Below are 10,325 nucleotides of genomic sequence, written 5' to 3' on the forward strand. Positions count from 1 at the left end.
CAAAAAACCTGCTAAGGCAAAGAGCCATCATCACTTCTCTTTCAGTCCTGTCTTTGTAACCCCTAAAAAGCAGTTCATAAGCAGTGTCTATCTAAAGGTACTTTACTGGGTGTATGATTATTTTTTCTTATGCTTGATTTGGTTAATGTAGTAGGGAAGCCTGGAATTACCAAGAACTAACATACAGCGACAGATAATTTAGCTCTTGCAAAGCAAGAAAAATCATTTCCAGTCCTAAAGACATGTGGCTTGCAGACTGGACCTCTCCTCACAAAAATGCAAGCATTCAGGTTTTATTCTTGAAAATGAAACCATGAGCTTCACTCCACTTGGAAAAAATGCCCGATTCCTACTTACAGACACTGCTGTCCTGGCAGAACGCAGGTTGCTGCCTCCTAAGTGAAGGTGTCTCCATGAAGTAAAGCTAGAAATAGGCAAGCTAGTTCTTGAACACAAAAGCCTCCCAACAGTCATTTGTCCCTTTCAGCATGCTAAAGAGGGTTGGAAGAGAGTATAAAGGAAAGCATTCACCAGTGAAGAGTGTGAACATTTGCCAGTCAGCATCATTTAAACAAAAGAGACTAAACATAAAATGAGAGAAGTAAAGCTATGACTTGAAACAGAGAGATCCTCTTCTCAAACTCTAAAATACCCAGTGATTTGGTCATAAAACATTTCCTTTTTCATTAGAACACCAATGGGATCTTACTCTGCCTTGTATCATCTCCATACATAGCTAATGTCTGCTGTAGGATCACACTGAGAACGTGTGTCACAGGTCAGAGGTTGTTTGCACTGCCTGAATTGTAAAAGGCAAGCAAAGGAAAAAGAAATGTGAAAAAGAAAAAAAAGTCACTTATGTACCCCAGTTTTCCTTCTCTCAGTCTTAGCATATTGACAGAAATTAATTTCTATAGGAAGGGAATTGCACTCTTTGCAAAGCAATCCTCTAGGATTTATTGATCTTTAAGAAAAATCTCATTAAGCAGAATAAGGAAAATTTACAACAGGTATGGGAAAACAAAACAATCTCTTGGGATCTTCACCAGGCCGAAACAGGATTAGCTTTGTAGTTTCTGTAATCTTCCTCACAGAAGAATGCTAATTCGGTCTCATTTGCTAGAACGAATAAAAAATTAAATATTTAGTACACCAGTAAATGAACCACCCAGCAGCCAACTATTTACAATCTTAGAAGACAACTGGCAACTTTTTGGTCAAAGACAATTATAAATCATCACACACTTTTTTTCCCCACACATATTTTTACAAAAAAATATTCCAGTATTAAAAATGTTGTTTAAACTTGTTTAAAAAAACCCAACAAACAAGACCCTGAATATATAGAAGTAAATATGTACACAATAGCCCTCAAGATTTGATTAACACAGGCTTCAGAATTGTTTGTATAAGCATTCAGCAAATTAAGTGATTGCATTTCTAATGCCTTCAAATGCTAGAAAAATAACAAAGCAGGTTTTTTTTGTGCATTTTTCTGTTAGGAAAGGGAAAAAGGAACTATTTTTTCCATTAAATTAGCCTGTAGGTATAATAATTTAATACTTAGAGGATCAGTAGAATATTTTACAGATCACTTTACATTCTCCCTCATGACCCATCAAAATATGTGTCTGAAGAAGTTAATTTTTTGCCCTGCTGATGATTAATTCATGAGGCTTCAACAATATGCAAAGTGAAAGACACAAATTGGCTTCTCCAGCAATACCTTCAAATACCTCTAATTATTCACAGGGGACATGGCAGAGCTAAAGGACCCACAAAGGTTCAGAGCAGTCACAATTCTTTCAACCCAGTAGGTCAAGGACTTCCTCTTCTAAAACAATAAGTCAGCAACATTACTAATTCAGAACAGAGACAAATCTGATGGAAAGCCTTCACAATTATTAAACATGGAATTCTTTAAGGTGCTGAGCCAATAAGTTCCACATTCGTTTTTTAAATTAAACTTGAAGTTAATGAAGTCTGCCTGTCTTGTAAAAAAAAAAAAAAAAAAAAAAAAAAGAGCAGAAGGGGTCAAGAATCTCAACTAGAAAACAGACAAGACTGTTTGCAATGAATACTGAACACTTTATTAACATACATCCTGCTTTTAAAAAAACAGGCAAGCATTAACTTTACTGACTAGATAACAGCTGTAGTAATAATCACTGCCACAGAGGCTTTCCTGAGGATTCTTATTTAATGTCCTCATAATTTATAACTCTCTAGCCCAACCCTGTAAAGTGCCAAGGGCAATCAGCTGCAGCTTAGGAAAAAATGTTCTGCATGTCTCAGAATTTCACAGATTTTCTAAAGACAATTCTCTGTTTTATTCTAGTAAATCTTGTCCAGACTAGATATTAGAAAAATGTAATATGTCAATAGAAGATTTCAAATCTTCTTACTGATTACACTGCACAAAATGAGGACTAGTGGTATATGCAAACCAAACTCCCTGGTTTGCTCTTTTCCACTTCTTACTGACTTCTGCAGTAACAAAGACTCCACTCCTAACTTAGCTAATCTTCATATCAAGATATGCTGGAACATATTAAAATTGAAAATGGTATAATGGCATGCTACATTCTACAAAGCAAGAGTTTTTCTTTCCTATCACAAATACCCACTATATACCAATGACTAGCTGCTGTTAGTTACTCTGAAAAAAAATAAAAAGCAGCTTTAAATTGTTTTCTGCCCTGAATAAGCCACTCCTGTGTTTGTACAGAGACACAGAACAGGCTGGTCTGTTTCGATTTTCCTTTCATTATAACATTTACTCGGATGTTTCAACGCCTATTTTGAGATCACATGCAACTGTTTCACTGCTGTAGCTACACACCTCGTTTCAAAGATGGATAATATAAACAAATATTTATCAAGACCTTTTTGAAAGAAGGCAGCTCTGGACAATGTCGTTTCTAATTCAACATTTGGCACTGTTAACAGTCCCTCTCCTGACCTGCATTGCCTCTTATGTCTTAGGTAGATAAAAATCATGCTTAAATGAATCTTCTGCTAACCAAATTACAAATCTGTAAGACGAGTGCCAGTAATCCTCCTTCCTGAGGAACATTTTTTTTTTCTTCCTCCAGCTATAAAGACCTGGTTTAGTACAAACAGGCAGAGAATAACTATGATTCATATTATAGGAACACCCAGAGACCTTCAGGAAAAGGTGCCCTGCGGTGCACTTCAGAAAAAACATTAAATAGACATCCCAAGTCACTTAAAACCAGAAAGTAAACGGCAGGAAACAAAAGAGCCAAGAAACCTATGAGAAAGAAATGCCATTGACTAGCTGGGGAGCAATCAGAGGGCATCAGGAACAGGAGGGAGCTTTCTCTGTGACACCCCTTCACTTAAGAGTGCAGGCAGTGATGTGTTCCAGCTAGGCAAAATAGATTCAAATGAGCGAATGTCCATATCAAGGTGGAATGCAACTACATCCCTTAAGTACCCTGCTGCCACAAAGTCATTCAGCCACATTTATGAGAAGCCCAAAGGACATCCAGGGACCATCAATTTCATAATGACAGACATTTCTTTACATTATTACCAAAAGACGTGCCCTATATGTAGTCCCCTGTCAAAACGTGAGAAATCAGGTCAAGTTTCAACTCTCTGCCCTGTTTAGCACATTCTCTAAATGATACTGCTTGAGCTTTCCTGAGCAACCTGGCTATCAGGCACTCTATGCTGCACATTAAACAAATCTAATCTTATTTCATTATTCCATGCTGGTTCCACTACTTACATTTCTAACCAACACATCAGCTTAAATGTTACTGATAAGACTAAGCAGACACGGTACTAATAACCTATCTGTCAATCATTTAAAATTACTCTCAGCAGAATTATAAGCATACCCTCGAAAAATCACAGTTTGCATTCAGAATATTTGGAGTGCAGATACCTGCTGCCCTCAGTCCAATGATTTGAATGTACATTATCCCACCTTCTTCCCTGAATAATTATCAGGTAGTGTAAAGAGCACCAGGAATAGCATTTACTTTTCAGCAGGCTATCCAAACACAATCAGCGAGTTACCAGTTTAATGACAACCACAATGAAGAGCACCTTCAGTCAATACAAATGTACTCCTACCTACTCCAGCTGCTTTCAGCGTACTGTCTTCTTTCAAAATCAGTTTGTCATCGTCTTCCAAACTCACTACAAGTTCACCAGTCTACAAATCAGAGAACCAGAATACAAACATAAAAATAAGAATATACAGACTGTCTTTGCCTCAGTCTTGTTTCACAGTGCAGAGATCTGCCTGCATTAAAGCATGTAACAAGGGAATAAAGATAATAATCATACCTTAGATTTGTGTGCTTGGTGAATAATCTTCATTGTATCTGAAAGAAAATACAATGTTGTCTAGAATAAGGCTTAATAGGCAGGTAAAACTGAAAGCTGTACTTGGGGAAGGAGAGACAAACAAAGGGGTAATGTTCAAAGTCTTTTATTAACAACAACTTTGTGTATTCAGTCTAAAAGAGGAGAAATCATTTTAATTTCCCAGACCTGCAGCCACAGACTCAAACCAGTCAATCCAACATTAAAGGTACCACATGCTATTGGGCTTCCCTCTGCTGGCTGAATTACAATAACTAACTAATGACCACCCCCATTGCCAGTCAAAACACATCAATTTCAATGCCAGTTAGGGTTTTTAACCTAACAGGTTTTACACATGCAATTGGAGCAGGACAAACAGCATTTATGCACTGCCAACTACTACAGTTAAATTGATAGGCAGCAAGTGATGAAGACACAGTAACATGACCACTTCAGATCATTCCTTGAAATTTTCCTTCTCATGAAGAGAGCACCCATGTAGAAATTTTGTTGTCAGTCCATTTTCCATGAACACATACAGTCTCTCCTCTTTTTAATGCTATACCCTCTTCAGTAATATCTCTCTGATATGTTTGTGCAGTGTAGCACTTTAAGAAATTATGCTATACAAAAAAAAGAAATATCGCTTTCCTATGGCAATGTGGGCAGGGCTTTGTTAACAGAGGGAAAAAACTGGGTAAAGTAATGCGGTCACAGATGAGTGCAAAGACCCCAGATGGAATGGAAGTCAGAATAACATAGCAATCCCTTCCCAACAAAGAAGCAAAAACCAGTTCTGTTTGCCTGCTTATTTTCTGTTCTAGTTTGGTTTTGTGCATTAACTGAAGACTACACGTTAAAATAGTCAAGTAAGAGAAGAATGCAAGAAAGTTAAATATAGGCTTTTTTCTAGTCTTTGCCCAGTCATTCTCTGAACTATTGTCTCAATTTTACTTCTTCACAACTCCACCACTGGCATTCAGCAGTTTACAGTGTCTTTATCTGAACTATTAAATGGTTTCCCTAACTCTGTTACAGAGATGAAACTGCAGTCTCTTCACATCCCAGATAAAAAGCCTTATGTCCTCTCAACTGCCTTTTCTATTTCATCCCAATTTAGTCCCACTCAATCATATTCACAGATTTTTACTTTTCCTTTTCTGGTAATAGATCTTCCATGAAAACAGGTAAGAAATCACATTCTAAGTCTAAGTCTGTGAAGTATCTACCATATTGCTCCACATTTATTGAAAAAAAAAAAAAAAATCAATTGAGAAGCAACTTATGAGACAAGCTGGAACCCAGGTTGCCGTCAGCAGTGAAAAGATGGCAATGACAGGGCAGGAAGATGAGAAGAGTGATTGAGAAGAGTTCTAGACCAAGGACAAGAATGATGCATACAAAGAAACGAAAATGAAAGACATAAGCTTTGAGATGTGAGTTGGAGCACAAAGCCAAGAAGAAAAACGTGATGGCATTACATATGACAGTGAGAGAACAAAGTGGTGCTGGTTTCTGGAGAGAAGGAAACCAAAACAGACACAAGGTGAGAGACAGCCGGGTCCAACTGACATTTCTGGCACTGCCAAAGGGGAAGGAAAAATCTGACTCTTACTAGCACTATTTGTGCAGAAGTCTCACTGCCCTTTCATCACCAAAATACAAGAAAGACAGTAGAGCACACAGGAGATGCCAAAAACATGAACCTGGATGATTCACAGCCTGAGGGGAAGGTGAGGAACTTGGCTTTGATTTTTCTATGTGAAAATTTCCATGCAGCTAGCACCATCTCACTAAAAGTAGGCGCCCACTTAACTGGTGTAACAGGTTTTAAAGTTCTGCAGTGTTCTTCACCCACATCATGCTCAGTCCTACACAGCACAATCAGGTGCTCAGCCACAACATATGTCTTGGGAAAAATTACACTGATGCTCTAAGTGAGGTAAGAACTAGCAGCAAGGATAGGCAGCACCAGGAACACAGCTTATAGCAGCAGTCCTCCACAGGACCCCTCATCTAACCAAAGCCACAGATATTACAGGGAGGAAGAGCATCTCCAAATTCAAACCTACAGTTACTTTAAGACCTTAAGTAATAGTAATGTTAAAGTCTTTCCCACTGTAAACCTTAATCCCTAACTCTTTTTTTCTGCTTTCATTTTTCAGAAATTCATTTTCATCTGTTTCACCATTGGCAAGAACACTAAATGAAATGCTTGGCTTTTTTTTTTTAAACAGGCAAATAGAATCTATTACCATCTGTTAAGTAGATTCCTCATTCAATTCTCTGAATCACTGTAGAGGAAGGAATCTGTCAACTTCAAGAACATGGGAGACAGAGGATCACTTGCAGCAAAACTCCAAGGGAACTTTCAGAATTGCCAAGTTTAGGAAAAGATATGTTACTGACATCCAAGATAAGAAGATAACATACTCCAAGAAAAGAAGCAATTTAGTCTATTTTGGAAGTATATTCTGCCCCAAACAGATGATTTGTACGTGTTCGCACCAATATTCACAAAAAGGAAATACACACATAGCCTTACATTAGAGGATAAAGTCTGCCTAAATTTCACACCAGGCTGTCAGCTTGTATTTAAGAGCTTTCATATCTACTTCGAGCAAAGTACCCCTGCTTCTCTTATATCATGTAAATTATTTTAGCATATGTCTTAAGCTTTTCACACTTACTGCCATCAGCTCCCACTTCACCATCCTTTCTGACTTCACAATTAGTAAATAGATACTGAAATACATAACCCCATAGAAAACTACAATTTCAAAGTGTTTGAGATCACAAGCTGGTCACTAGAGTAAAAACAGAGTTAAAAGGCACTTACAGAAGCAATAAAAAATTAATACCAAAACTCATCAGTACCAATTAGCAAATAATGTATAACATGCAGCCTAATTCAAAGATTGATACAGAACTTCAATATAATTGTCAAGTTCTGTAGACGTGATCCCAGCGGCATAACCTCAGCTACAGGAGCTGGATAGAGCTGCAAATCTAAGCACGCACTCCCACCACAATGAGTATTCTACAGCAGCTGTCTTCTAAATTGTATAGAAACTGATATAAAATATTATGCCTGCATTTTACAGGACTTAAAACAAGAAAAACTGACGTACCATACTTGTGATTTTTGAAAGGAAGAGGAAGTCCTGTTCTTGAAGGCACATCTGTTAAAATAAAAGCACCAAGTTAAAACAAAATTGTCTTTTTTTATTTCCAGTATTCTGTTCTCCATTATCTTATGCATGCATCCTGGACATCCTTTACAGCAAAATAAATCCACATCACAGGAGACCTGTTTGAGCACCAAATACTAAAATACAGCCTTTGGCTCAGATTCTATAGTTACTCCATATCTGATTAACTTCACTTGAGCATGAAGTCCCTCTGAACAAAACAACCCATGAGGACAGCGAGTCAGTGCAATTAGGATATGATCACTGGAGTCTGATCCTTCAGAAATCCGGAAGGAACATCCTGTTAAGGGTTTGCACAGCATCCCTCTCTACTTTATACAAACAGCTGACAACTGCCATTCATAACTGAATTGTTTGGTAAACACAGCCATGAAAACCAGCCACAAAAAGGAAGTGAAACTGCAGAAAATTAACTCTTTAGCCACATGCAGGACACAGCCCATAAGCAACTGCAAGAACACTAACACCTTCCCTGGTGGCAGTGTTCCCAGTGACACCTAGGGGTTCAACCAGGGCCTCGGAAGGCCCAGACACTTCTGGGGTGCTTGGCAGCTGAAATCATAGTTTCATCAGAAGTTTAACAATTTATCTCAAACTCTCCATTCAAAACAGATTACCAAAAAGGAAGAAACACAGCTCCTTTTGGACCAGACACAGCACTATCCATCCATCTATGGAATGAGGTTCCAAAAAGCCTTTTTCAAGACACTAGCTTTGTCTCAAAAGCGAATTGCAATACTGCACACATCAAAAGCAAGTTTCTTAGCATTGTTTTTTATTTTATTCTTCACAACAGCAGCTGTACCATATGTTCTGAAAGTGCTTGCAGTTTTCTAAAAGCATCCTAAGATCTTGCCATGCCTATCACTGTCCAGAAGCATGGAAGTTGCCAAAAACACAACACAGCTGTGAGGCCCAGGGCAGTGTCCTAGGAGTTGCCCAAATGTTATCAGCTATAACAGTTTGAAACTTGTTTAAGCTGACTTCATGCAAAAAATCAGATGATGTTATTCTGCACCCTTTGAATGACTCCATTTAGGTGTGTAGAAATTCACCTGCAAGATTAGGGCAACACCCTAACTACTGAGTCGCTGTGTGGGCTGATCTACATTAATTAACTTTTAGATACACTGTCACTTTCAACCAGGCTTCTAAAACATAAAGCCCATAGATGAGTAAATCTGCACCACAAAGCTCAAGATGGAGACAGAAACTCAGAAGCAAACATGCACAGTGAGACCTCACGGTGTCACAAACAATTTTTCAAGATCCTCTCTTCTTCCAAATAGCAAACAGACTTGTGTTCCCACATTCCACATATTGGTGTAGTTGCTAAGGATCAAAGGCTCTCTGAATTCTATTAATTTACTCCTGTTAATTTTTGAATAGCTGCCTGACAGCACCACTCAAAAAGCCTGAGGCACTGAGCCAAATGCAGCAATGCCCTTCTCTCTTTTTGACTAAACATGGGGATTTGGGCCGGGGGAGCAGTCTTCCCAAATTTAGGCATGGCATACTGACCATGGAAGCTCTTACTAACTCCAGACCCCTCATCCAAGAGCAGTGAGCACACAAGGGATGTAAACACAAATCTGGCATCTCTACCAAAGCCACAGAATTCCCATTCATTTGCTCCCCTCCGCTTTCTTGTGTGGAGACTGCAACACATGGGACTGAAACGAATGAAAAAGACAACCGCCCCTTACCATTCCGCACAAAATTAATGAACTGCTTTACTGTCTGATCCAAGTTAACTCCATGATACACCACAGGTCTGAAGTTCCGGTGTTCAAAAGAGCGAACAAGACGGACTGTGATGGTTGAACTTTCTGCTGACATGAGAATTAATTCTGAATAACCTGGAAAACATTAAAAAGAGGAATTATTGCCTTTCCTCTGTGTACAAGCACAGCTAGAAAACAAGGTGCACGCGGGCCTCATGCAAAGATCAAAACATGGTGAGAAATTCTACAGCATTATGTCTTCCAGGATTTCACTTTTAGTATTTCTGCAGAAGCAGTAACAGGATCTCAAAACAGAGTTACCTAGGATATTATTGATACTGCACACCAAACAGTCCAATATCTGCACCTGTGCTGTGTACAACAGCACCAGACTCCATATTAAACACACAAAAAACATTATGGATAAATGCAAGTATGTTGTCTGGGGTTTAAGTGACCAAAGAGTTTACCTACTGGGTGAGCAACCTTGTACTCGAAAAGAATATACTAATATGAACAAAACAAAAACCTTTCCAATATGCTGTAGAGAGCATAATACCCTGAAAAATGCCTAAGCTCTTACACAATGCTCATTTTTACCTCCTTACAGCAAATGGAAAAACCTCCCCCACATACACATGCAAATAATTCTCCTGGTATAATACTACATAATTAAGGGATTTAATTTAATTTGTAATAGTAGGTCTCTATAAGGGCTCTATAACGCTTTAACAGAGAGCAGAACCTACAATGGATTCACCTTATCAACTCAAGCCCCTCTTCAAACAAGCCCACGTGTTGTTTTGTTGGGTTCTTTCTCTCCACAGGAAAACAAGCTATTTCCTATCTCAGCAACCTTCTCTATTTTTGGTGCTGGGTCTTCCTCAACAACCTTGCTTTCTGGTCACACGCTAAGCTGCCACGGCTGCTGCAGCAATAAGCAAAGACTGCAGCCTAAGTGCTGCAACATCAGTCAGGGACACAGCACAACCTCTGCACCCCCTATCCCTTAGCAGCCATTTCAGTACCACTTTTAGCCCTGCAA

General features: G+C 38.7%; 1 protein-coding gene across 2 annotated transcripts; it reads right to left on the reverse strand.

The window, feature by feature from the left end:
* Window positions 1-937: 937 nt before the first annotated feature.
* LOC104459867 (chromosome unknown open reading frame, human C2orf76) lies at window positions 938-9,410 on the reverse strand. Of its 2 annotated transcripts, XR_727546.1 has the most exons (6): window positions 9,263-9,410; window positions 7,476-7,526; window positions 4,324-4,361; window positions 4,108-4,189; window positions 2,886-2,980; window positions 938-1,119 (listed from the first exon to the last, which is right to left on the reverse strand). XR_727546.1 is itself a non-coding variant. In XM_010072731.1 (5 exons), exons 1-5 carry the CDS (start codon window positions 9,393-9,395, stop codon window positions 1,043-1,045), a joined length of 381 nt encoding a protein of 126 aa, XP_010071033.1. In that variant the 3' UTR covers window positions 967-1,042. The 2 variants fall into 2 exon arrangements, 1 of the variants encoding a protein (XP_010071033.1); XM_010072731.1 differs by lacking the exon at window positions 2,886-2,980 and having other exon boundaries at window positions 967-1,119; window positions 9,263-9,395.
* Window positions 9,411-10,325: the final 915 nt, after the last annotated feature.

Source organism: Pterocles gutturalis, unplaced genomic scaffold, assembly GCF_000699245.1.
Source record: "Pterocles gutturalis isolate BGI_N339 unplaced genomic scaffold, ASM69924v1 scaffold2561, whole genome shotgun sequence".
Classification (NCBI taxonomy): Eukaryota; Metazoa; Chordata; class Aves; order Pterocliformes; family Pteroclidae; genus Pterocles; species Pterocles gutturalis.

Excerpts from the sequence above, each read along its gene's own strand:
- LOC104459867 (XM_010072731.1), bottom strand. The coding sequence starts at position 9,395 with ATGTCAGCAGAAAGTTCAACCATCACAGTCCGTCTTGTTCGCTCTTTT. Across the intron at positions 4,362-7,475 it reads TTTCAAAAATCACAAGTATG|ATACAATGAAGATTATTCAC; the intron begins GTACGTCAGTTT and ends ATTTTCTTTCAG. Across the intron at positions 4,190-4,323 it reads ACCAAGCACACAAATCTAAG|ACTGGTGAACTTGTAGTGAG; the intron begins GTATGATTATTA and ends TCTGATTTGTAG.